The 26,330-nt window shown below is 47.2% G+C and overlaps 3 protein-coding genes, 1 long non-coding RNA gene and 1 pseudogene across 8 annotated transcripts in view; 3 read left to right on the top strand and 2 right to left on the bottom strand.

Annotated features, from left to right (window-relative positions):
* Positions 1-185: 185 nt before the first annotated feature.
* On the top strand, positions 186-2,770 carry trir (telomerase RNA component interacting RNase). The gene is made up of 3 exons (XM_035525288.2): positions 186-1,328; positions 1,693-1,770; positions 2,245-2,770. Exons 1-3 carry the CDS (start codon positions 1,017-1,019, stop codon positions 2,350-2,352), a joined length of 498 nt encoding a protein of 165 aa, XP_035381181.1. The 5' UTR covers positions 186-1,016; the 3' UTR covers positions 2,353-2,770.
* A 744-nt stretch (positions 2,771-3,514) lies between these two features.
* On the bottom strand, positions 3,515-16,006 carry ubn2b (ubinuclein 2b). 5 transcript variants are annotated; one of them, XM_027022057.3, is made up of 16 exons: positions 15,340-16,006; positions 14,772-14,888; positions 14,453-14,554; positions 13,765-13,896; positions 13,516-13,619; positions 11,921-12,392; positions 10,702-10,772; positions 9,851-10,087; positions 9,098-9,208; positions 8,844-8,987; positions 8,608-8,658; positions 8,317-8,359; positions 6,557-7,876; positions 5,384-5,579; positions 4,398-4,466; positions 3,515-4,135 (listed from the first exon to the last, which is right to left on the bottom strand). In XM_027022057.3, the coding sequence occupies exons 1-16, from the start codon at positions 15,649-15,651 to the stop codon at positions 4,089-4,091; spliced, it is 3,528 nt and encodes a 1,175-aa protein (XP_026877858.2). In that variant the 5' UTR covers positions 15,652-16,006; the 3' UTR covers positions 3,515-4,088. The 5 variants fall into 5 exon arrangements, 4 of the variants coding, with proteins under 4 accessions (XP_026877858.2, XP_081572717.1, XP_026877859.2 ...); XM_081716591.1 differs by lacking the exon at positions 15,340-16,006 and adding an exon at positions 15,198-15,338; XM_027022058.3 differs by lacking the exon at positions 4,398-4,466 and having other exon boundaries at positions 15,340-16,005.
* Positions 16,007-19,430: 3,424 nt separating this feature from the next.
* Positions 19,431-26,182, bottom strand: LOC145658634 (uncharacterized). The gene is made up of 4 exons (XR_014124303.1): positions 26,053-26,182; positions 21,762-21,873; positions 19,862-19,917; positions 19,431-19,545 (listed from the first exon to the last, which is right to left on the bottom strand). It is a non-coding gene; the product is annotated as an uncharacterized LOC145658634 (long non-coding RNA).
* On the top strand, positions 22,275-24,009 carry LOC113584843 (trafficking protein particle complex subunit 5-like; annotated as a pseudogene).
* The window catches only part of mcoln1b (mucolipin TRP cation channel 1b), a 12,001-nt gene continuing 10,775 nt past the window's right edge, over positions 25,105-26,330 (top strand). Inside the window, exons 1-2 of the mRNA XM_027022043.3 lie at positions 25,105-25,361; positions 26,080-26,330. Coding sequence (XP_026877844.2) covers positions 25,316-25,361; positions 26,080-26,330 — 297 coding nt within the window. The 5' untranslated portion in view covers positions 25,105-25,315. The remainder of the gene's footprint in view (positions 25,362-26,079) is intronic.

Raw genomic sequence — 26,330 nt, 5'->3', positions numbered from 1 at the left:
CCATCATAATGCAGAATATGAAGGTGAAATGATTCTCTCTCTACAAGTCTAAATACAGATTTTTTTTTTATGTTTTCTATTCAGAAAAGGAAAACATTAAAATCAAAATCCATTTACTTAGATTTTTTTTCCCCCAAATGACTGATATTTAATTATTAAAGGCACTAATTTACTGGGACTCTTAATATGCAAAAAGACATCCAGTCGAAACATAACCCCCCACCACCACCACCACCATCTAAGTTTAATAACTTAATAGTTTAAGTTAGAGGAACATGACTTGTAAATATCGACTGTATGTTTCAAAGGTTGAGATGTCAAAGTGGCAAGTGGGAAATTAGCAGAACGTCCGCCGGATTCGGCCGCTAGAGGGCAGCACAAGACAAGTACCGTAACCACTGAGCTACCACTGCCCCAACAGGTTCGGCCGCTAGTGGGCAGCACGGCGACGCTGCGCGCTTAACTCGCCCATTGTCCCTCCGACCGCAGAAGAAACTCAAGATGGCTGGCGACCGATGAAGCAAAACAAAGTTGTCCAGACATTTCCGTCTTACCCGTGAGCTCCAGCAAGATCCCTGGACAGAGTACAGCTCGGAGAAGACGTGTGTAGCTTTTTTTTGTTGTTGTCTGAAGGACAGCTTCATTCCGCCGAAGTTGCGCACCAGCGTTGTTCACCGTCGTTAGCTAGCGAGGCTAGCGAGGTTAGCTCGTCCAGGTCGGTGGTTTTGTGCCTTTATGTCCGCGATGTGCCTGCAGCTGCTCCAATAAGCAGGACGTCGCAACGTTTGTAGAGCTGTAGCGCTTAGGACATCACCTCGTTCTCCTGCAGCGTAGCGGATGAGCGCTGACGAGCTGTTTTGTAACGTGAGAATATCGGGAAAGGTCGGCCGCTTTTCATGTTTGCTAACCAACCCGGTGATTAACTTGGCGGAATATTTTAGTTTAGGTCGCTGCAAAACGGACGTGTGAAAAGCGAGAGCTCTCCTGTGAATGTTGAGGACGTCCTGAACGTCGACATGGAAGCCAAGCACGACAGCAGCAGCAGCAGCAGCAGCCAGAGTCACCACAGCAGCAGCAGCAGCGGCAGCAGCAGCGGCAGCAGCAGCGACTCCAGCGGCGGCCCCGGCTCGCCAGCCAGCCCCGCACACGACGCGCCCAGGCCCGGCGGCAACGCCTTCGCCAACGACGGCAGCTTCATGGAGCTGTTCAAGAGGAAGATGGAAGAGGAGCGGAGGAGGAAGGAAACGGGAGGAGGAGGAGGAGGACACGGTGCTGCGGGAGCAGGGCAGTCGTCTCAGGAAAAGAAGACGATTAGCGTGACCAGCTTTGTAAGGGGTTTGGCAGTTGCTCTAGCCAGTGACGGCCACACTACATTAATTTATGTAGTCTGCTCAAACAGTTAAGATAACAGCCGATATACAGAGTAGAAACAGTTGCATCCACTTACCGAGGCCATCTAAAGCAGTGCGGTAGAGTTTGGGTCGTTTGCCACTGCACTTTATCCAGTCACATTACTGTACATGCACATCTGCCGAATCTTATGAGTCCTGCCCACCATGAAGATGTTTGAAGATGAGGGAATATGAAATGGTTGGGGCGGGTGAAGACTAAATGTCGATGCTGTCCTAAGTGCATGGCAGGCCTCCCCCCAAATGGCTCGTATAACGGTTACAGTCTTCTCCCCTAACCCAGGTGGGCAAGCGGAGAGGCGGTGCCAGGTTGGCTCTCAAGACGGGAGTGGTGGCCAAGAAGCAGAAACTGGACGCAGAGGTGAGTTACGTTCTTATGGAAATTTGAGGTGCGGACATCTTTAAAAAAAAACAAAAAAACTATTATAATAAGACACCCACTTGTATTCTCTTCCTTTTAAAATCCAAAGTTAGCCTGAAACATGCTTTGGCAGGGGTCCTACAGAAACCGCTGCAGTTTTAACTTTTTTTGGTCTTTCTTGTACCCTTTGGGACAGAAGTTCAGAGTTTTATTTGTTTTACTCCTTTGATGTCCATCCATAATACACATAATGGCTCAGGACAGAGATATCAAAACGACCAATAAGCGAAGGGAGATCGTACCATGGAAGTGGATAGGAGTAAGAGATTGGAATAGGCCTCATTTTCGCAGTGGGAGGAAAGCAGATTCTCATATTGTGACGTTTCAGACCCTTATTACCAGGCCATGACCTGAACTGTGGTACAGCCTGATGCTCTGTGTTCTAACAGCCCTCTGTCTCGCTGCTGTTTCCAGGCTGAGTCGGGCAAAGGAGACGCTTGGTCTAAATACATGGCCGAGGTGAAAAAGTACAAAGCCCATCAGTGCGGAGACGACGACAAAACCCGACCTCTGGTCAAATGACACTGCTGAACGGGATTACCTGAAGAGGCCTGCCTCTGGCCCCTCGGCCTGCAGCCAGGCTGTGACCCCGCAACCCAGCGGACGGGGCTAATCAAATGGCCACTTTGTGATTTGGTTAGGATCGTTGTAACTTTTGTTTCCCTTTTCCTTGCCCAGCAGCTTGTTTTCGTTTCTAGGTTTGCAGTTTTAGCATGTATGCAGTCAGTGGCAGCTGCAGTTATGTTTGGTGAGTCAGATGCTTTTTAAAAGTGTAATTTTGAGCATTGTGTTTACTGACATTAGTAAGATACTTTGTGGTTTTGGTAGTATCTGGACTGATGTCACACCTTGTTGATATTTTGTACACTTTTGGGGGGGTGGGAGTCCTTGATGTCACCTGAATTTATGGGTTTAAAAAAATTAAAAGCTATGTACTGAATAGAGTGCCTTTTTTCCCCCCAGTGAGAATCATATTACATCGCCAGTGTTGATTAAAGTCCCAGAGTTTTTGCATGTGCAAATGTCTGGTTTAAAGTTAAAGTTACAGTCCTGTAGCATTACAGCAATGTGGCTTGTTTTCTCTGCTCTGCACACCCTGGCCCCTGGGTGCGGTGGAGGGTAGTTAGGGTGATTCAGGGTGACTGAAGGGAGCAGTGCTCTGACTGCTAAATGCTATCCTGATTGACCTTCACGGGATGTGGACTCTCTCAATTCCGAATCCTTGTAAGAGCCCGGTGTTGCATGAACAGCTGCTGTACGTTAGAGATTAGCTTTACAGGCTTGGTCCTGGGTCATCATTCAGTGGATGACAATGGATGAGCACACAGGTCCAGTGTGGTGAAGAATCCTCAGATATTGCTCCTGGAGGATGTATTAGATGTACAATAAGCCTCCTGTACAAGCAGTAAGTCCTCACCCACACTAGATTACTTCTAGTGCAGGATAGACTCCAGACCTGGGACACATGGACAGGTTGGGGTTCTACCAGCTTTACAATACCTGACTGAACATATGAGCACTGTTAACATCCCTTAAGGAGTTTCGCCCCTTAAGAAAACGGACGCACCACTCTGCCTGAGTCCACACACAAGCTGACAGTACACACCACTGCCCAAGTCCACACCCACACAAACAATGACAGCGTGCACGCCCTTCTGCCTGAGTATTGTATTCCTGCCAAGCCTTTTCTAGAACCAACACCTTTTTTCTCTCTTTTATTTAGCCAATGTGAAGTTCATCTTAAGTAATACAAATGTCAAAAATTCAAGTACAATACAAATTCTACCACCAGGCCCCCATTTTGATATGGATATAAAATATTAGTTTTTGTTCAATGGAGGCTTTTTATAATTCCACCAGTAAGAGCACCAGCATGACCCTGACCTACACCTGAGAGAGGGAGGGACGCACTCACCCGCTCACGCGCTCCTGTTCTAGCTACCTCTTCCCTTAAAGCATTTACATATCACTAAGTGGTTCAACAATCAACTCAGTCACTCAGCCAAGATCTTCCCTCCCTGTCCACAGTGATTAAGGTCCGTCTGTGTAAACATTAGCCAAAAATAAAAGAAATTCATTCATTCTAGTGATATTAATGGTATTGAACATTAATATTAAATTGCTTTTTAAAAAATCCATCCTTAGTGGGTAAGCCAGCAGTCCATGCATATGTGGGTGGGGCCCCATGGTTGTGGCCGTATCCAGGCTCCAGAGTGTCAATCATCTGAGTGTTAGAGTCCAGTGGGACCTGGGTGATGTCATAGTGTCTTCCTTTTCAGATCCCCACCCTGGCTTTGACCCACATCTGCAACGGGAAGTGAGGATCAATTCAAAAGATTCAAAACAAAACAGAGCAAGGAGTTCATGAGGACAGGCAGGAGGGCGGGAGGGAGGGAGGGAGGGGGAGGAAACCACACGCAACATCCACACCAGACCCCAAACAACGGGAGGACAGACATGCAACCACTACCAGACAAAAACATAGAAGACAGGCACCAGGCAGGCAGTGGGGGGTGGGGAGAGGAGGCGGAGCAAGGGAGCGGCGGAGGGGAGGGGCCACCGTTTACCTGAGAAAGCGAGTTGTAAGTGAGGAGGCAGAGCAGCCTGAGCACCTGACATGAGACCCTTTAACAGATCTAAGGAAGGATGGACAAACACATGGGGGGTGGGGGATGAGGAGAACCAGAGGAACGAGTGGAGAGGTAGGGGATGGGGCAGGAGCAGGACAAGAGGAGCGAAGAGGAGGACCGAGACCAGGAAGAAAGGACAGCAGAGGTGGCCAGTGCAGCAGCAGGAGAAAGAAAAGAAGAGATTTGAGCAGAATGAAAGAAAAGCAGGACAGTCCAACATGGACAGAGAAGAACGGATGAAACAAAAATGAGTAAAATGTTGTATGGTGAGAAAATACAAAACAGACCAACAACAACAGGTGAGAAACGCCACATGAACCGACACTAGCACGAGAGACGAGCCAAAGACGAGCGCGCGCAGCACGCTCGCGCAAATACACACTACTGCCACTGCACAAGGACACGCAAGCTCACTAATGTCAGTCAAGTTCTCCAGACTTGAACACGTCCCGAGCGCGGCAGCCCAGCCCTCCCTCTGCAGCGCCTGGGGGTCATGTTTACATTCACCTTTACGTGTCTGCGTGTTGAGGGCCAAAAAGCCGAAATAGCGAATAATGTAGGTGTGTAGGCTGCACATCCAGTTATGAGCACATCCTGCATTTCTTTAATGCATATAAAACACTACATGCAAAATCACATATTTGGATTGGCTGTCAGAAGCAAGATACTGTATATATTAACATATATATATTCATATATAAAACCCTAAAAGTGGCATAAACTTTAAGAACATATTTATGCAGATGCGTGTGTAAATGAACGATGGGCCACAATGGGCCAGTACATTAATGATAGCAAACAGGTTCAGAGCTGTCACTCAGCAGTCAGTGTACAGACTGAGAGGGAAGACAGCACGAGAAATCCCTTATCAGGAGTACAGAAGAGACACAGAGAGAGAGAGAGAGAGAGACAGACAGACTCACTGGGGGGTAGACTATATCCTGAGCTGGTGGGGTTCGCCGAGCTGGCCCCTGCAGCGGTGACGGTGGGTGGGGGGAGGTTGAGAAGCCCGGGGAATTGGAACGGGAGTGAGACGGGCACCAGTCCCCCCAGCATCCCGAAGCCCAGCGGTAGGCTGGGGGTCCCGGAGCCCAGCAGGGTCCCGCCAGTGGACGACACCTGCACAGGACAAGCACAGCGAAGCCGTCTGAGAGGGTGGTGCCCCGCACCCCCGAGAGGGTCTGCTTAGAACATTCCACCAGCACAAGGCAAATAGCAGGCCATACCATCTCCACAAGCCCAGGACACACCACAGCCCCAGGGCATGATGGGAAAACAAGACAGGGTTGCATGTGTCCTTGGTAAGGGACGGACTTTCTGCTGACAGATGAGTGGTGTCATCACAACTCACATACCTTGAGTAATCTAGAAGGTGTTCCAGAGCCCATGTTTGACCTGTACCTGACCATTAAAAAACACAAGCTGAAGAGAAAAAGTGCTTGCTAAACTCTTCTGTGGGTGACTAGCACCACATCGCCCTGAGTGGACAGTAGGGGGCTGGGCGTGTTCTGAGGGGCCCTCTGTGGCACACCTATTATCAAACATTATCAATAACAAGAATCAATTAAATATCTGTAGAATTAGGCTACAATTTTAAGAAGTGTTTAGAATTAACAAAGGCAACAGGCTAAAATTTGAAATAGTTAACAAAAGTAATAAAAGTTAAGCATACATGTGGGTACTACCACAACAACACCGCCAACGCGTACATGCGAGTACTATGCAGTTTTCTGCAAGTTCAAGTCCAAACACCTGGGCTTGTCGTGATTACATGCATGTACATACACAAGTACCTCTCTGAGCGGCACATGAGTCATACATACATACACTCACATTCATGTATTTGCATATATTTGACTATCTGGAGATTCTGTAAGTTTTGAGCACACCACAGGAGAGATCTAAGACAACACAATGTGATCTGTTAGTTAAGATAACTCTGGTTGTGTATTCTGCACCAGTTATACTACTCTTCTATAAAATCAATTTCAATTTCTATTACATTCACTGTGCAGTCCTTAATTTCTCAAAAGTTCATCATCTCAAAATAAAATGGTGCAACCACCATTTTCCATTCCCCACACTCACAAACTTACCTGTGCTAACTGAGAAGCCGACGCAGAGGAAACCGACGCCATTGGCTTAGACCCCTGATTAGCCCCGCCCGCCGACCTCTGCCGTGGCCCGTGATCGGCTGAGCCGGCGGCGGGCAACGCACTGGTTGGCTGCGGCTTTAGTGCGCCGGCCAGACCGCCGCTGTTCACCTGAGAGGAATTCTTCTGCTGCCCTGCGGGAGCGCTGTAGCCACCCCCCACGCCTGAGAACCCCGAGTGGAAGGCAGAGCTTTTCGATGAGTACTGGTGCACGCGGGGTAAGGTGGGCGGCCTGAGGGAGGAGGCTGTGGAGCTGGGGGGCGTGGCGCTGGAGGGTGTGGCCACACGCGGGGTGAGCTTGAGGATGGGGGAGCTGGAGCTGTGGGGGGACTTGGTGAGCGTGGCTTGCATCGGGGTGATGAAGCTGGACTGCTGATGTGGTTTGGCCTGAGAGGGCGAGGGAGAGGGGCGGGGCGAGGGGCGGGGCGAGTCGTGAGGGGCGTTCTTCTGCTGAGGGGTGTGTACGGCCTGAGACATTTTGGCATTGAGGAGTGTGGATGAGGAGGAGGCGGAGGCAGAAGAGGAAGCTGAGGAAGGTGAGACTAGGTGTGGGCGGGGCTGAGACGACAATGTCATGCCTCCGTCGCCGATTCTGCTGGAGTTGTTATTGCTGGGCTTGTGGAGCCCCGGGGGCGTGGTCACCGGCGGTTTGCCCACCAGAGGGCCGAAGCTTTTGTGAGGGGGCAGGAGGGGCGAAGCAGTGGGCGGCGGCCTCAGTTTGGGTGGAGAGGGTGTACTGGGCATGCCCAGCTTGCTGCCACTGGTGACGCCAGGACGCTGGGCAGTCATTGGTGAGTGTCTCTGCACCTGGGACAAGCCGCTGACTCCGCCCTTCACCCCTCCCAACCCTTCAACCCGGACAGACGGAGATGCAGAGACGGAGGGAGGGCGGGAGATGGAGGGAGAGGGGGAGGAGACGAAAAGAGTGCTGCCAGTGGGCGTCGACGCAACAGCGTCCGCACCGTTCTTCTTGCTGAGCAGAGGGGAGGCGTGGAGAGAGGCGGGGAGAGGGGCGGGACCAGCTGCTTTGGGGGCCTCGGGGGAGGATGGGCCATCGGACTGGATCAGCCCCTTGGCGGCGCTGCTGAGTAGAGCCAGTGCCTGCGAAATGGAGTCCAGAGAGTGAGTGCCACCCAGGTCCTCGTCCAGAGAGTCCGACAGGCAGATGGGCTCAGAGGGGGAGAGGGGCCGTTGGGCATGGCCAGGGCCCACGCCCGTCTCCACGGAAACGCTGGGCTGCTGGACCCAGCCGCCATCCTGAGGCTGGCAAGAAAGACAAGGAGAATCGGGTAAAAGCTTCCTGTTCTCACAGGCACTCACACAGCAGGCGTGCTAGAGATAAGATTCGCTGATCTTTACGTGAACGTGCCCTGGCAGTAGCACTAGACGCGTCTTTCTCAAACACGTCTCTTACTGTTCTCAGAGACAGATGGTCCATCTGCTCCTGAGAAACTGAGTCATCCCTTCAGCTGTGTGCTCCTACCAAACACACTGACCTCATGTAGCAGTGCACCATATTTTACACGTATCTTATGCCATATCTGTGTTCATTACTCCTTGGCATACTCTATTCTGATTGGTTAGTGTACCACGTCAGGGTCCTGATCATCCTGTCGGGGTTTGTTCTGAGCGTTTAAGGACATACCGGTATGGAGAGGAAAGAGTGAGGGTCATTTTTAGCCTCATCCAAATTTGTGACTTACTTTTGGTTTGGCTTTTGGAGTGGGGACCATCCTTTTCTTCACCCTGGAAACAGCACAAAAACAAAATCACAGAGAGAGTACAGTCGATCTCTGCGCGCCAGCACAGTCGATCTCTGAGTACAGTCAGTTACTCAAAACATTTTTAAAAATATTACTTTTGTGAGTTACAATGTCAGTGTCCTGCAAAATGTGTAACCTCCGGCCTAATGATACAAGTACTGGGCGTGTTGGATTTGGACTTCACACGTGATCAGGCGTGTTTAAGGAAGAACAGGGGGCGGAGGAACTCACGTGTTTCCTGTAAGGTGACTGTGCGCCGTTCGGCTCTCCTTGATCAGCATCCTGGAAGGCAGCATGCGACAGGAAGTGAGGTCACTTTGCTACACGAGCCTGACTTACTGTCCCAATCATTTAACTAGGGCCATTAGACAGAGGAAGTCCAGGGCTGGTCCACTCATGGCATGCCACGCTGGTCTTTTCCCTTTAACTCCTCACAGCTCGTGGGCACTAAAGGCCCTCGTACTCACCTGGCCTGCATCCATCCTTTAGGCCAGAGGGGTTTGACCTCGGTCTCCATAAAGGCCTTGAGGTAGTCTTCAGGAGAGGGGGAGTTCTGGCCCTCTGCCTCGTAACAGCCCAGCTTCACGCGCACCAGATTACACAGCAGAGCCCTGCAAACATGCAAACACACACACACACACACACACAAGTGCGTTTGTGCTGGACGACGAGCCTGAGCCAACTCTGGTGTCCTGAGCTGGTGACTGCTTGCGGGACTCACCTGAGTTTATCGTCCCACACAAACTTCTTGCGTGGTCCCATCACCCGTTTTCCTGGCTTCTCTTCGTCTTCCTCTTCCGAGCCGTTCTTCTCACCCTCCTCTGAATGCAGCCTGGGAGAACACACACACAGAACGATCGCACTGAGCCACACATCCGTGTGCACCTTCCTACGCCTACCAACAGGGTTCAGTTTAACCCCAACAAAAAGTTCTCATCCTTAATTCAAGCAGAGAGAGTTTTTCCACGTTACTCTTTTCGGAAACCTAACGAACCATCCATGCCCAGAGGGGGATACTCAGAAATACTCAGCTCTTTTAATACATATACTGATTATAATACATATAAATACATACTTTTAATACATATACCCTGTATACTGAATACATTTTAACATTTGAACATTTGAAAAGATACAAAGTCTCAAAAGAATATCTACAGGTGTTTTGTTTTGACAGTTGTGTACTGAAATCCCCCAAGCTGCGTGACTTCTCCTGAAAGGGGAGAGCTGTACCGGAAGAGGTGAAGCTGGGGAGAGGTGTGAGGGAGAGGGGAGAGGTGTGAGGGAGAGGGAAGAGGTGTGCCGGAGGAGGTGAAGCAGATGTAGAGGGGAGAGGTGTGAGGGAGAGGGGAGAGGTGTGCCGGAGGAGGTGAAGCTGGGGAGAGGTGTGAGGGAGAGGGGAGAGGTGTGCCGGAGGAGGTGAAGCAGATGTAGAGGGGAGAGGTGTGCCGTCTAGATGAAGCGGAGCCCTTACTTGGCCACTTTGGCCATGCAGTCCATGTTGTAGCGTGCGATCTGCTCTGGCATGGCGCTGCACACGGCCAGCTTCAGCTTGAGCAGCGGGTTCTTCAGCCTGTCGTCCTGCACGTTCAGGCTCAGCTTCTTCATCCGCTTCAGCAGGGCCTCCTTGTTACACGGCACGAAGGCCTCCAGGTGGGAGTACACAGCTGAGCGCACCTCTGTGGGCTGCTCCTGCAACTGCAGCTCAATGCTGAGAGAGAGAGAGAGACAGACAGAGAGACAAAAAGAGAGAGGTTAAGTTAAGGATGGTAGGAAGAGAGACAAAGATAGAGAAATGTGAATGAGAATATTTTATTGATCATTAAAGTGTCCATTTCAAAAATATTGTTATTTTTGAATTTGGTCAAACTGTTATGTTTCCATAGATTTTGTTAAGTGGTGTTGGATTTGTAGAGTGAGCAGAGACAGGAGTGTTTTGGGGCGGAGTCAGCAGGAAGTGCTTTGGCAAGCGTGGAAACGTGAGGGAAGATGCCGAAGAAGGGGGGCATGTTGTGGATGAGTCAGAAATGCGATGCGCTGTGGAGAGACAGATGGCACGCTCCAGATATACAGAGTGGCGCTGGTGAACATGGCTCTGTTCACACACAAGCAATTAAACCAGATTTATTTTCCTTTGTGTAATCAGAGCACATCTGAGCAGAGTTGTGTATCCTGAAGGCACAGGCTTGTGGAACGGGTTTAGGGTCTGAGTGGAAGATGCTGATCAGATATGTGCAGGGCAAGGGAACATGTTTCGAGCATATGTGAGTGCGTGTGTGTACGCGCGCGCATGGACCAAGGACAGAGACACGGTCACACACTCACTCCAGCAGGATGTTGTTCATGTCCAGCGTAAAGAACTTCTTCCTACCCTCCATATCAAACTGTCGTGATGCCTGAAAATATGCACACACACACACACACACACACACACCAGTATGAAGATACCTGTCAAAATATTAAACATGACACCTCTTTCTTTGATCTTTTTTGCTTTTAATAAGCGAACAGGTGTTTGTTAGAAGATTTTCAACATCTTCATTCGACTCTGACTCAACAAGCAGTAAGTAACAGCATGTCTGTGTGAAATGCTGTGATATGCTTCACCCACCTCTTCACATCTTCCTTCCTCTCCCTCTCTCTCTCTCTCTCTCTCCCTTCCTGTTTACTTCCCTCTCTCTCTGTGCTGTGTCCCTCCCTCCTCCTCTACCTCCCCGCTGCCATTTTCTGACCCCTCTGCTTCATTCTTCGTGCCTGTCCTCTCTCGGACTCTGTGTGTGGAGAAACACCTCAGTGCGGGTCCCTCACACACCGGCTGCTGTTCTCTCACCTCGGTCAGAAACTAAGTGTTCCTAACCCAGCCGGGGTCAGGGACGGGTTGTGAGGAGGCTGGCTGATGTGAAGTGCTGCTATGCGCGATAGAGATTAGTAACGTGAACAGAGCTCAGAGACCTTCTACCACTAAAAATCCCACCGTGAAGAAGCGAGAGCCAGACCACCTACCCTCGCCCAGAGGGACAGGCTCTCGGCTCATCTGCCAATCAGAAGACGGCCTCGTGGATGCCCAACAACCGCAAAGCAAACTAAGCGGCAGGTTCCTGCCGGGATGGGAGGTAGGCTAACGGCTGAAGCGGGGTGACGACGGGCATGCTTCAGCACGAACACCCGTTATTAGCGTGACATAACACTGTTATTACATCATCATATATGAATTGTAATGCTAAACACAGGCAGCTCATTGTTTCGCCAGCGGTGGCTTAAATTAGCGCCATGGCTTCCAGTCAGCAGCACTGAGGCATAACTCGTATCCCTGCCCCTTCACCACACTGTCCCATTATTACCGGGGGACTCAGGGGGGTTACGGCAGCATCAGTGTTCGCCGAGATCCTTCTGTTTTTAGCCTCTACAGCAGCACACAAACGGCTCCACACACAGCGACAATGCTCGGAACGTCTCCCAGCTGGACGTTTTGTCTAGTCATTTTCCGGCAAGAAACTCGAGGGAGTCTTAACATATGATGGGTAAATGTATTTGCCTCACTTACCGCCCGCAGGTCTTCTATGCGCTTGCCAAGGGGAGCAGGCAGACCCTCGGGCAGCGGAGGTGGGGGCAGCATGCCCGTCCTCTGTAGCCGCCCGGCGGGGCCTCCCCTCTGGGCGGCTGCACTACCGTTCTCCCCATGTCCCGGGCTGGAGGGCTCTTGGGGGTCCAGCAACCCAAAGTCCAGGTCACACATCAGGTCCTGGAACATCTCACTCTCGTTGGCCGAGCCCAGCAGAGACATCACGGCAGGGTCGTTGGTGAGGTCAGCCATGGAGAGGTCGTTGCCGGGGGGCACGGAGTGAGAGTTGGGGGGCCCACGCGGGACCTTCGGGGCAGTGGCCGCTGCCGGTGGGTTCTTCTTCCTCATCTCCTCTTTCTCGCGGGTGAAGCGGCGGAGCATGGCAGCCAGAGAAAGTGATTCCTTCATCAGCTTCTTCCGCTTCTTCTTCTCCGGCCGATTTAGGGCAGACACGCTGAGAGAGGGAGAGCAAGACTGACTTTCACCACTTAGCAAAAACCCCAGATAACTAGACAGACAGATGGGTGGAAAGATGGGCAATGAGTATGATTATGAGGTAGCCATCATAAACCTGCCCCCCTCCTCAATAGATATACACAAAGCCTCGTTGTCACTGTGGATGACCAGTTATCCTTCTCAGACTGCGCCGCAAGCCAACTTGTTTATGCAGGATTCTCTGGAGGACCAAACCATTTCTCTCTAAAGAGGCCACACGGGTTCTCCTCCAGCTCCTCGTGTTTGCTAGACTACTGCAACTCGACGCTGTCTGCACTCACAGTGACATCGGGTCCTTGCAACTGATCCCCAAAGCAGCAGCACAGCGTGTCCTAAACCTTCCCGCCGTCACCCTGTGTGTCCTTCACCGGCCTCCTGCGGCTAAGTGCATCCACTGAAAGCCCTGAAGTCGGCCTACAAAGCCAAACGCAAACCAGCTACTCCGAAACGTACAGAAACAGGCAATTCCCATATCTGCACCTAGAGCGTGCCAAGCTCCAAGTACATCCGAGGTGGAAGACACGCGTGGAAGACATGCGTCAAGACTACCCTCCACCCTCCCAGCCGGTGGTGAATGAACTTCCCCTGGTTGTCTGAATAGCAGAGATCCTAGCTGTCTTAAAATGCTGACCGAAGACCAATCTCTTCCAAAGGCACATAAATAGACTTTAAAATGTTGGTATTTGCACTTACGAAGGGTTCTCTCTCTGTATTGTGTATCTGTCTAGGTATTAGCGCTGACTCTTGTTTCTGGCACTCTCTGAGATTGAGGGTATTTTTAGACTCCAACCTATTTGTACTAGCTAGGGATACATTTTCTGTGTCGACAACAAAGCACTTTTAAGTCACAAGTAACAGAGTGCCTGTTAAATGCCATAAATGTAAATGAAAATTTATGAGTGAGCGGGTTTCAGAGTCTCATACAGATAAAACTGCACTCAAATTCCGAACTTAACCCCCAAACCAAACTCAAATCACAGATTAAAAGTCAACCCCCCAACCACTCCAAAACGCAGCCTCCAAAACCAATGATGTCCAACTCCAGGAGCCAGAAGCAGAACCATGCCCAAGCTCAAACTCACCCCTGTTTTGGCACTCGATTCTTTTTGGGTTTCTTCTCGTCCAAGGTGCCGTCTTGTTTCTTCTTTCTTTTCTTAATCACTCGCTCTTCGCCATCCTTCAGTTTCTACAAGCAAACAGCACACAAATGCACCTTATAGCAACAGCCTCAGCGCGTTCACTAACAAGAAGCTGCCCCTTTGTCTACAACCGCCCACCTGGACACAATAATGACTGGGCTTTTTAAAACGCAGCAGACGGCCCGTGTGTACCTTGAAGTGGTTTCCATCCTTGCTGACATCCTCGTTCTCAGATTCTGAAGCAGGTCTGAACTGCAGGGTGCCCGTGTTAATGTAAAAACCCCCCAGCTTGGTGGTAAGGGAGGCAGGCACCAGCTCATCATACTGCAGGAACATGGTAGAGGGGTTATTTAGTACAAACGAGGCGGGGAAATACAGACATTCAAACTGATTAATAAAAAAATACAGTTAAATTTCACATCTTTGAGATGATCATTTTCTACAACATAAATCTACATCTGTCAGCACAGGTAATCTGCAGAAATATTAATTCAATAACAAGTACTCATTTCATTATTTTTATAACTCTCGGGATCCCCTGCCAGAATTATTTATAGTTAATTAATTTAGTCCACATTCACAGAATATATAGACTAGGCATATGACACACAGGTGACAAAACTTGAATTTGCTGTTGGTAATGAAACAGTAACAGCAGTGTGTGATGTGTGCTATAACTGTGTTCAAGCAACTCTACAAGCTCTATAATATCTGTGACCAAAACAATAATTATTTTAAATGACTGCAGATCAGTCATTATGTTCCTATTATCTCATCAGAGCACCAAATTTGCGTTAGAAGACAAGGCAAAGAGAGGCAAGCCCCACAGAACAGAAAGTTCGCAGCACTCAACACAGCTGAAGGACTGAGGTACACTCACAGCTTCAGAGTTGTCTATAAATGGGTCAGTCTCATCGTAGCCGTAGCCAATGTCAATGAGATCCTGCATTCTGTCCTTTTTCTTCCTCTTCCCTGTGTTCCCCTGTCAAAGTACAACAACTGTTTTCATTTTAAATAATAATAATAATTTAAAAAACAAAACAAGGGTTTATTGATTTTGTGATTTAAGTAGATAAAGTCATCACCTGCAGTTAGTTATCTGAATATTGACCTCCAGTGTTTCTTTAACCTCCCTATGTAATATATGGCAGTTTCTTAAATTCTGTGGTGTAACATTACAGTACTGAATAGCGACTTACGTATTTGCTTTCAAATTTCTTTGCTAGAGCTTCGACCTCTCGTCTTTCGCGATCCTCGTCCGCAAATGGGTCATTTGGGTCCAACGCCGGGGTCAGGCCCTGAGGAACTTTCCTGGGCTTTGGGGGGAAAACAAAGAGAAAGCAGGTGTGATGAACCGGGCGCGGGCCGAACACTAGAGGAATGAACTCAGATCGAGCGCACTACCTCGAGTATTTTTGCTTCTTGCTGATCAAAACCAGTCACAAGTGCGGTAATAGGTACTGTAGCTAAATCAACTCATTAGATACATTTCGGAGCCAACAACCGTATGTGAACTGCATTATGGCCACTAATGTTAAACAAAGCTGCCCAACATAGCATGCCAAGATATTCCAGAGACCGCTTTACTTGCAGTTCACAGTCAGATAACGACAAAGTGAAAGTACCGCTTCTTCCAAATAAGTCCCATTCGTCTAGGTAATAAGCAGTTAGGTGCTGACCACACCGAGAGCGTCTCTGTAACCGTGACAGTGACCACTGTAAAACGAGCCCGGGCCTGGAGCTGAAAGGGAAAGGTTACACTCTTGCCTGCTGCGTGGCCTGTATCAACTCGCTGTAGTTGAACTCTGTCGATCCTTGCTCGTTTGGCTCGGACAGCGACAGACTCAGGCGCACTGTAGCTTTGGACTCCCCGGAGCTGCATTCGCCGAGGGTCTTGACGTTACCGAATAAGCCCACGCCACCTCCTGCCCCGGTGGTCGCACTCCCGACCCCTCCATCTGCCCTGTGATGATGACTGACTTCGCCCTCTTCCTCTCTCCGGCGTTTCTTGGATTCCGACGTCTGTGTTGTACTGTATGAAGCGAGAGTCACGAATGGTACTTTTCTTGGATCGGCCATTTGATGATGACGACCACTTCTACCGGTTACCGACTCCTGGCACACGAGTAGCGCGAGACTTTCCGCTAGTTAACGTTAGCTAAAGTAGCCAGACGAGCTCGCTAGCACTTAGCTAAAGCTAAAATTAGCCAGTAAAATTAGCCAAGTAAACAGGTAGCTAGCTAGCTAGCTAGCTAGTTCATGAAAGAAACTCCACTGTCCGGAGTATTCGGTAGTCCTTCAGGCCTCCCAAGTTGCTTTCCTGAACGCAGACGTGTGTAAAATGAGTTCTTCTTTGCTTGTATGAAATTCAGGGAACTGGAGCATCTGTGGTAGCCATTTTAAATATCAGTAAATGGATTTATTCAGCAGGTCACTGGGCGTGCGCAATGGCACGAAGCGGAAATGGAGTAAACACGGCGAGGCTCCAGGGCCAATCACAAGTCACAGCGCTTTTTACGGCCCGCCCCTTTTACAAACTCGCGCGAAAGAAGGCGGAGTCTTTCCTGTGCACCTCAATAGCGGGACGTTTGGAAGTACAGAGCCTCAGAACACCTCTCAACGCTTTATTTTGGGTTTTACAGTCCGATTATGTCTCCGCAAAACCTTCGTAGTCACCCACCTTATATACTCTGTTACCTATTAAATTTCCATTTCAAAATTTATAATCAATTACAAAATATTTGCATTTAAAGGGTCAGATTTTTGTGAAAGCATCAATTCGGTAAAGTGCATGACACAGGAAACGTGGAAAGCACGACTCATGTAAATGTTTAATTGAAAATAATGTACCAAGTTACAGAAATTGCAAAAAGAACCAGAACCATCAAGAGGAATTTCAATTCGTATTTTAAAAAGCACACCTTTGAGCTGTGATATGGTATTGTGCATTAATGCATTAAAACATGTTTGTCTGCAATGGAGCCCAGAGTGTTCCAATAAAGTCAACATAACCCTTTAAACTCTGTTTAACTCTCTTAAACTTTGAGATGTGTAAAATATCCACATGTGTATGATTTTAAAAATTGTGAGCGACTACAAATTAGGTGTTGGGAGTTTGTTTTTTTTAGCCAGAATGAAAACAGAGCTGTTGGCTGGTACCTGATAAAACTGTCCTAGAGAGAACTGCAGTGGTACTTGGACCCTTTCTTCAGTACACAGATGATCTCCACATCGTTGTCCCTTGAAGTCCCACACAGCAGAGACCGAACCTTCCTCAATGACTGTCTGTGTCAGACATGCACAGTACAGCAGGTCATCATTTACACTTCACATGTCCCAATTCAGTGTAATGAAATATGTCGTATCATACGGTCATATTGACATGTACCACCGACATCTATTACAACACAGCATGTTACTGTCAACCAACTGTAGACCTTTTGGTATGCACAATGTGTTTATTCATTTATTTAAAAATGAAAATAGGTTATGCCTTAAACACTATCTACTAAAATAACGCTCCCAAAGAACCTCTAATCTAAACTAGATTTAAAAACACTAGCAGAATTGACTCCAATGACAAATGAGGGAGGCAAACAAAACTGCACACGGTGACACAACGGCAGTCACCGTGTTGTGCTGCAGCTCTGTAAGATCATCAACCCTGCAGTACGGCTACAGCAGCCAGCATGTCGTAGCACTGTTTGCAGAGCTCGCTCGTTTTAAAAAGCAAATACCACAACTATATGACAAATAAGACACGGCATGCCCATTACCTGGCCTGATCTTACCTGCACTCTGCGGGCTAGAACAAGCTGGGAGATGCCCACACAGGCACCCATTTTCCCAAATAAGGTCTCTGGGTTTGGGTCCAGCTGCTCCAGAACCCCAAAGGCCTTGACAGAGAGGTAGAAGTGGCCCATCTACTCCCATAAAGACAGTGTGCCTCAAAATAAGAGTGCTGACCTTGGATCAGTGTTTGGTGGTTATGACCTAACATGCACAATTACATGAGTACAGATCAATATTCTTACTCAAAAATGCTTGATAGTAGCTAAGCTTAGTAGTTAGAGGACTGCCAGAAATTCATACTTATCCAAGGTAGCTGTCCCAGAATTTGAACACAGGGACCGTAAACACAAAGATCTCTGTAACTCCCTGACCAGAAAGGTCTTAGAGCCTTTGCCTGCTCTTCTTGTATGAGTGCTCCAGGGCAGTGTTACGCTAACCTGGTAGCAGTCATTAGCAGTGAGCTCCAGGAGGTTGATGGTCTCGTGTAGAGCTTCCAGATCTCACACACCTTCCCAGTCCTGATGTCTGTCAGAGGAGAGGGGCAGATGCAGGCTGAACTGGAGCAGTCATCTCACTCAGCGTGGTATAGATCAGCCGCGTCCTCGGGCAGTGTACTACGAAGGGTGGCGCCGACATGAGCTCAACCACTACGTAGTGCCTCACAGACTGTATCTTAGAGTAGGAAGCCAGTTTTAAATTATATACATGGCAGAGAAGTCATTTAAAGTGACTCTCTCCCACTGGGAGAGAGAACACCAATGTTAACAGGTGCAACAAGTTCCTATCACTTTAAAAACCGACTACATCAGTTATCATGATTTCAACATTATGTAAATTGGGGGAAACAAGGTTCTTAACTGCCAAGTGCCTCTATAGACATGCATGTTGCTGACATGCCATTGAACTAGATAAACTAAAAGGACTGCTGGCTGGTAGCAGGCAGATGGGAGAGCTTGCTGTGCTGCTGCTGTGAGAGTTCAGTGCTGGCATGCGTCACCTGAACGCATCCCCGCGTGTGTGGGCGTGAGGGAAGAGAGTGCCAGGTGCCCCGGACACCCACAGCAGCGGGCGGGCCAGTTCAGGAAGACGCATGCAGTGGAAAGGTCGCATTTACATTCCCAGCATTTGGAAGACGCTCTTATCCAGAGCCATGCAATTACGTATAAGTATACCTTGCTCTACTTGCTCTCCTAGGTGAGCTACAGGGTTACTGTGTTACTATACACATCCCAGAGGACACTGAACAGCCTCAGTGCATATACCTGAGTGTGTGTGTGTGTGTGGGGTAGTATCCCTTGAGCTTGAGTGTATTTCAAGTTGAAGGTGTCACTGTTGATGAAGTAACTCTGAACGTGGCATAGGAGCACATACAGCTTCAGAAAACAGCAAGGCCCAAAGCAAGGTGAGGCAGAGAAGAAGAAAGGCCTGGACATGTGTGCATGGGTGTGGGCACCTTTATGGAGTCCAGGGAGATTAACACATCCTGAAATTGCTTGAGGAGGAAGAAGCAGGATGCCATGCACTGTCATCCAAGTATAGTGTCTGAGAGGGGGGGGGACAGGGTGAGGGGGTTGAGACGATTTTCCTACTGTCACCTTCTTTCACGCAACTGTACCAGTCGTCATAGTGACACCATAGTATATATACCACAGTAAAACGTCCCCTTCTTACCACCTTCACTGGCAGCGCTTCCGACCAGCTGGAAAAAATGCTGGGTGATCTTCCAATGCTCTCTGCCTGTGACCAGTCGACAAACATCTGTGTCAACACTCACAAGCTCAGCCGTGTCCTCTGGTACAAGACTTACACTGCCACCATGCTGAAACCTCGCTGAGTTGTCCAATCGCTGCACTTGTGGAGGCTTTCAGAATGTGTCCCTGTCAACAATGCACACACATTAGTACTGACACTGCAAAGGGTGTATGCCCAACGCAGACACTCAGTTTGTAGACGTAGTACACTCGTGTGTACTGTAGTACACTCAAATATTACTACACTCACATTTGTTGTAGTACACACATGTATTGTGGTACACTCACATTTATTGTGGTACACCAACATGTATTGCAGTACTCACCACAGGTATTGAAGAACACTCACACATATATATCCACATGTACACGCGCACACACACTTACTGTATGCTGATGCATGTTGACATGGATGTTGCCCTGATCCTGGCTGGGAAAGAGAGGAAGGTTTGGGGTATAGTTACGTAGCTGTTGTACTGCTGGACACACCCCATCACATTGTTTGGAACCACACTTGGATATGTGCTGTATCAATTTATAATTGGTAATTACATGTGTAATGAGTTGTAATTACATTACAGAATATAAACACCATGTTTTTCAATCTTGACTGTTCTCATTACATGCCACATAACATTTTATGTTTGGACCTTATTTCTTTATTGGTGATAAATGGGTAAGAAGTTTCCTGTAGTAGCATTAACACTGGGTCAATGAGGACCAGGATGGGCAGGCAGTTATGTTACCTGTAGTGTAGTGGCCTCCAGGACTCCAACCAGTTCAAACGCTTCCTGCAGTTCACCTGTCCCACACACACACGCATGCAAATGATTCATATACAGTCGCACACATGCAAACATGCACATGCTCACACCCACAGATACACATACTGACAGGCACACACACACACACTCACATGCAAATGATGCCCATAAAGACGCACTGCAGCACTCTTTATCCACCCTAAACGTTCAGACAGGAATCAAAGAACCAATGCTTTATTAATTCCCTGGGAAACTTTGTTGAGGAGGAGCAAATCTCCATCGAGTGCTTCAACTCAGCTTTTCAAGGAAAAAAAAAATACAACCTTACTGCTCTATCAACACATTAATAAAGTAGTGTGAATTTAAGTAGTATGAACTTAAGTAATAAGAATTGAAGTAGTATAAATTGTAAAGGCTATGGAAAATGAATGAAAGAAAGAAACAAACAAAGGTTAAATGATATCAGATAAGAAACTGTTGATTTTAAAATGTTAAAAACAACACTCCTAACTCTACGTTCACAAAAGACTAGCATGTGTTAAGACAAGTTGATTCCACCAGCTGCCCTGCCTCTGCTGCCCTGGTGAAGCTGTGCAGGTAGGCTGCTAGCACCTGCCGGGAGACATAGTAGTCATCCATCTTAAAGTAGCACAGAGCCACATACACGTTCAGGGCCAGGGCCTCCCTGTAGCACAACAAAAGATGGTCGCCAAGGGCAACAAGCAAGCTGCCTCCAGCTCCAGTGTGCATCTCAGTTTCAAGCCTGAGAGCGAATGAATTGTAACTCATGTAACTTAAAGCCCATGAATAGTCCACTTCAGATTCTATCAGGAGTACTGACTCAAGACGTTGTCTAATACCATCAGGAGTACTGACTCAGCACGTTGTCTAATACCATCAGGAGTACTGACTCAGCACGTTGTCTAATACCATCAGGAGTGCTGACTCAGCACGTTATCTAATACCATCAGGAGTGCTGACTCAGCACATTGTCTAATACCATCAGGAGTACTGACTCAGCACGTTTTCTAATACCATCAGGAGTACTGACTCAGTATGTTGCCTAATACCATCAAGAGTACTGACTCAGCACGTTGTCTAATACCATCAGGAGTGCTGACTCAGGACATTGTCTAATTCCATCAGGAGTACTCCACACCTTTTCTCAGTGCATAAACACAGGCACATAAACTAATAGAAATCTCTTTCTCTCTCTATTACTCATTCTTTTTCACTCATTTACTCAATGTAGTCCATTATATCTAAACACGTTCAACACATAAATTACATTTAAAGGGCTTAAACTATCACAGCTTCCAAATAGCTGCAACAGCCACCCCCCCCCCCCCCCCCATACATCACGGCCCAAACATGACCTTGTGCACCACATGAAACAAGTCGATTCAGCAGTTCACATTTACTGTAGCTGAATGATTACTCAACATGCTGAGAAAATGAAATCTGATGGTTTAAAAATAGTATAGTCCCACTACAACGAACAAATCAGATGTGTCACATCGACCACAGGAACATGGTTCTCTGTTCTTTTGGATAGAGCATCCAGCAATGCTGGATACAGCATTGCTCCCTTTCAACCCTTGTATTTAATTCAAACGCACACTATAAGCATCCGTGGTCAGGCTTTTCTGTTCTTGCTATTAGCACCATTTCATAGGGAAGAGTCTAGATGTACACTTAAATGCTTCCTTATAGAGGCCCAGGTAAACCCACACTCGCCATGCAGTCTGGCTTTTCTGTCATAGCCTTATACTCCTACACACACACAAACACACACACACACACACATACACACACAGAGGTATGCATACAAGTCAGAGACTGAGGTTTCTTCACATCAGTCATTCAGAAGTGTCAGTAATACCAGAGGCCAGGAATCAGAGATGCGATGACCTTCATAGCTCTGCAGTAATCCCCCAGGTGGAGTGAACAGTAGGCCCGCCACAAGTCTACCTCCTTATCTCTCTATCCCCAAACTGGGCCAAAACAGAACACACGCACACACACACACACACACACACACACACACACACACACACACACACACACAAAATCAATGGTTTAAGCATCCAACGTTGGAAGGTTGAAACATCAATGCAGTTTAATTCTTTCATGCATTAAATATCAAGCCTTCTGTAAGTAAAACTAGTACCGTTAAAATAGAAAACCCTGAACGGTGTAATCTCATTGTGCTCCTGAAGACTGGATTAAAACACCCTACCGTTACAATATATGACTTTTAGTTATATATCCATGTCTCCCTGCATTACATTATGTAACATGAATTTTAGTGTATCCAACAGAATTACTGACTTATTTTCAATCTACTGAAACAGATCCATTCTTGGCCAAACTTATCGCTACCTCCAGTAGTGTGATGGCTCCCAGTCTCTCTGATCAAATAATCCTCCAATGGTATGGGAATTTTCCATTTTCATTGAAACTGGAGGATTTTCAACTGCTGGCTTTTTTCTAGACATCTTTAAAAAACCTCAACAATATTAAAAATTGTTCGGGGTTTTTGTTACTCTGGCTCACACAGTGGCTAAATTGCATAAGGCCCAAGTCGTCGTTCCTGAGGAGAAGTGGCCTGTACATTAGTGAGGTGTCCGTCCAGCTAGCTAACACGTTAGCTAAGGAAGCTAGCGTTAGCTGGGATAGTCAGCGTTAGTTTCATCTAGCCCACCTAGCTAGGTTAAATCGTTTCTTTCTACATATAACTAGCTAATTCAATAAGTAATTCAACAAGTTGCATGTCTGTATTTGATAAAAATGATCAATTTAACGACACTGCTGGTTAGCCACGCAGCTGACTGGATAAGAGCGACGGTTTAACGGACTTTTAACGGTTTCTGCTGGTTCAGAATGATTGGTTGTACAAGAAATAGTCGATACCACAGAAATGATAAAACGTCGTGTGAGACGTTTAGGACAAAATGCTGGAGAGTAACACACCAAACCAACTGATTGCTCTGTTGTGTATATTTTATGATTAAGAGTGCAAAACTGAGAGCACATTTTTGCTGCAATTAAATAACTTCTCCCCCGTCAGCGCCCGCCGGTTGTGGATATCTCTACCGCTAGATGGCGCTGTCGCCAACGTGAGACTCCGGGTAAGACTGAAGACAAAAAAGCGAGGCGCGGTTTTGTTATATTCATTTTCGAAATTCAGGGATTATTGACTAAAACATGTGTTCTTAAAAGACACGTACCATTGGTTAATAAATTCGTCAAAAGTCACTGTGTGTTAGCTATTGTTAAATGCTAAATTTCACATTGTTTGCTTATAGTGACACAAAACACAAGAACATTAGCTGGCTAAAGTTGGGTTTTATACCGAAAACTAAAGGAAACACATTAGTCGTGTTTTTCAGCTGTGACAAACATGGACGTCCGTTGTACTAAGGGAAGGTCTGCCATCCTGGACCGGTCTCTGTCTCAATTTAATTCTATTTTACTTGTTTATTTTTTTAAACAATGACCCTTTTCCCTCAATGTTGTAGAGGCCGGTTTGGAAGGCTCTGTTCGGCAAAGGAAGCAGATAAACTGGAGCAGGCAAACGACGATGACAAAACGTACTACATCATTGAGAAAGAGCCGCTGGTCAACGCCTTCATATCCATGCCCAAAGAGAACAGCATATTGAACTGCGCCGCCTTCACAGCCGGGATGGTGGAGGCCATCCTGGCGCAGAGCGGCTTTCCCGCCAGGGTCACTGCGCACTGGCACAAGGTCACCGTGCTGATGATCAAGTTCGACGGAGCTGTCATCGCCCGAGACAAGCAGCTGGATGGCAGATAGAGGCGATGAAGGAGCTCCGGGGTGAAAACAGAAGCGAAGAACTGAACTGACATTGAACTGGAGTGATATGCATGTCTATGCTCGAGGGTTATTGATCGTGAAGGTGCAGTGTTGTTTCACACGTTTCCTTATGTCACCGTGTTTGTATCGCACAAGTCTGCCTGCCGCTGACTCAGTATCTGCCTCATTATAAATGAACCCTCCACTGCGGGAGGTCAAGATTGTCATTTTAGGGCAGAGCTTGTGTTCTTCGCCTCAGGGACTGTCACTTTCATCGGCCGGGAGGTACCTCACACTGTAGAAGGTCTGACAGCACATGTATATTTTAAACAGCATTATCACAGGACAACAGAATGAACATGCGACACATGAAGGGCAGTCAGTCGATGCTTAAAGTGCAGATCTGTTACGCCAACACCAACATGTTTGAGAATGATCTAGGGAATTATCTAGGATAACATCATTATGTACATAATCAACCCAATGAAAGAAAAAAGACTGGTAATGACTGGCGATGACGTTTCACTAATAACATTGGTGTTTATTACTAAAGGAATTAAAACTAACAGAATTGAACTGGAGTTCCTGTGGTGGATAATTAAATCAGCTCATTGGACTACGTGCCCGTGAGTATTACTGTTACCCATGTGCGTGACTGCTCTCCGGTCACAGTTCTCAGTCGCCCCAACGAGGCTTTACCCTGAGACTGTTCAGACTTTTTCAAGAAATGTTGGTAAACAGTTGCCTTGAAAATAAATGGCTTATGGTTACTGAAACTTGTACTGTTGAACTGACTAAAAGTGGTCTGTTTGGATGACATGTCTACCGTTGCCCCAGTTTTATCAGAATGTCCTGTCTTTTAAATAGGAACTGGAGGAAAATTTGTTTTGGATGGCCAAGGTCTGGTTCCTCAGTCTTGGACTAAAGTGATGTGACAATGGCAACTAACCAGTGGAAATTTCCTTTAGTTTAGGCTTAGCCTTAATTTAATTCTTGGAAAAATGGCCCTAAACGTTTATCAGTAACAATGAAACAAAGACGTCTGAATCCATGTTTGAATTCATGCGACATTTTCCGTTTACTGTGGACAGAACCTTATCCAGCTCTGGTTTGTTAATAAAAAAGACATTCCTGGGAAGAGGGTTTAATTCCAATGTGGTTTCTGAAGGTGATGCCATATCACCTTTTCCCATCTCTAATAATAAACCATGGAAGTAATATAATATGTAGCATGTAAGAACTAGAAATTACTGCATTCACAAAAAATGTTACAAACAAAACAACAAAATTTGTAAGATTTTCCTTGGGTCTGGTGTATGTTTTAAAACGTGTCTATTATTTAATTTAATCTAGCTAGCAGTGAGCTCAGGCAAGCACACGGGTTCTGTCACGTGACCACCCCGGAAACGTTGTTTATTTACCATGTACGTCGGTCAGTTCTTCACTCGGGTCTTTTGACATCTCCGTTATTATGACATTACTGTTGGTTCGGCCGTTAGTGGGAGGCTTTTCTTAATTCAGTTATTCTGTCAGTTAGTTATTTATTGAAATCTCTTTTGATTTCAGGTTATTTATTGAGTTAGCTAGCTAGCTAACTATATTCTTCAAAGAATCGGTATGGCAAGCTCTCTTTCAAAACATCCGGTCCCCGAAGAATACACAGGTTGGTTAGCTAACGGCCTAACGCGACTTAACGCTACTCAACGCTCTTTATGCCTGCATTTCCGAGAATAAGAACACGATCAGGGGACTAGTCCTGTCTTTATCTCGCAGTAAGCGAGCAGGGGTCAGCTTGCTTGTAGCATCAGATCATCGCGACTGGCTCCAAATGCAGCTGTTAGCCTCATAAATAGTGAGGATGAGCAATAATTAGCTTTTTGTAAATATGAAATCGTTCGCGACTTTAATCGTGTTAGCTGGGTGTGACGAGGTCAGCGGGCCTGATATCAAATGTCCGTGTGTCCGAATGTGCTTGAGAAGCACAGTGTGACGGTCCGCCAATTTAGCCTCTTCAGACTTTTTTATTCTATAAAGACACTATATACATTAATTACTGCCTTACTTAATTATATCCATATTTTAATGTAAAGGCAATCTGTTGCCTTGTAAAAACAGCAGTTACTCCGCAGTGTTTATTATATATGATGCAGATTCAAACATACAAACGTGTGTATGTTATAGGTATGCCAAACAAACAAATGTATGTATGTTAATGTGATGTTAAACATACAAATATGTGTGTATGTTAATGGATATGTTAAACATGCAAATTTGTGTGTTAATGAGCATGTCTTAGTTGTTGCGTCTATTTACTTGATGATATATGCATGTATCTGTGTATCATGATCACTGACCTCGTTGAACTCTTTGAATTGTTGCAGAAAAGGACAGGCTGCTGGCACCTGCAGTTGATCGGCGTGCTGGCAACCTCAGCGAGGAGTGTCACGGCAGCCGGCCCTTGCTGGAGGTCGGTGGGTCGTCGTCGTGGGCGGGGTCAGAGGCGGAGGAGGAGGCTCTGCGGAGGAAGCTGAAGTACTTCTTCATGAGCCCGTGTGACAAGTACCACGCCAAGGGTCGCAAGCCCTACAAACTGGTCCTGCAGCTGCTGAAGATCGTCATAGTAACCGTGCAG

Source organism: Electrophorus electricus, chromosome 6 (genome assembly GCF_041902795.1).
Source record: "Electrophorus electricus isolate QZ-2024a chromosome 6, ASM4190279v1, whole genome shotgun sequence".
Taxonomy (NCBI): Eukaryota; Metazoa; Chordata; class Actinopteri; order Gymnotiformes; family Gymnotidae; genus Electrophorus; species Electrophorus electricus.
This window is presented reverse-complemented; position numbering and strand designations above follow the sequence as displayed.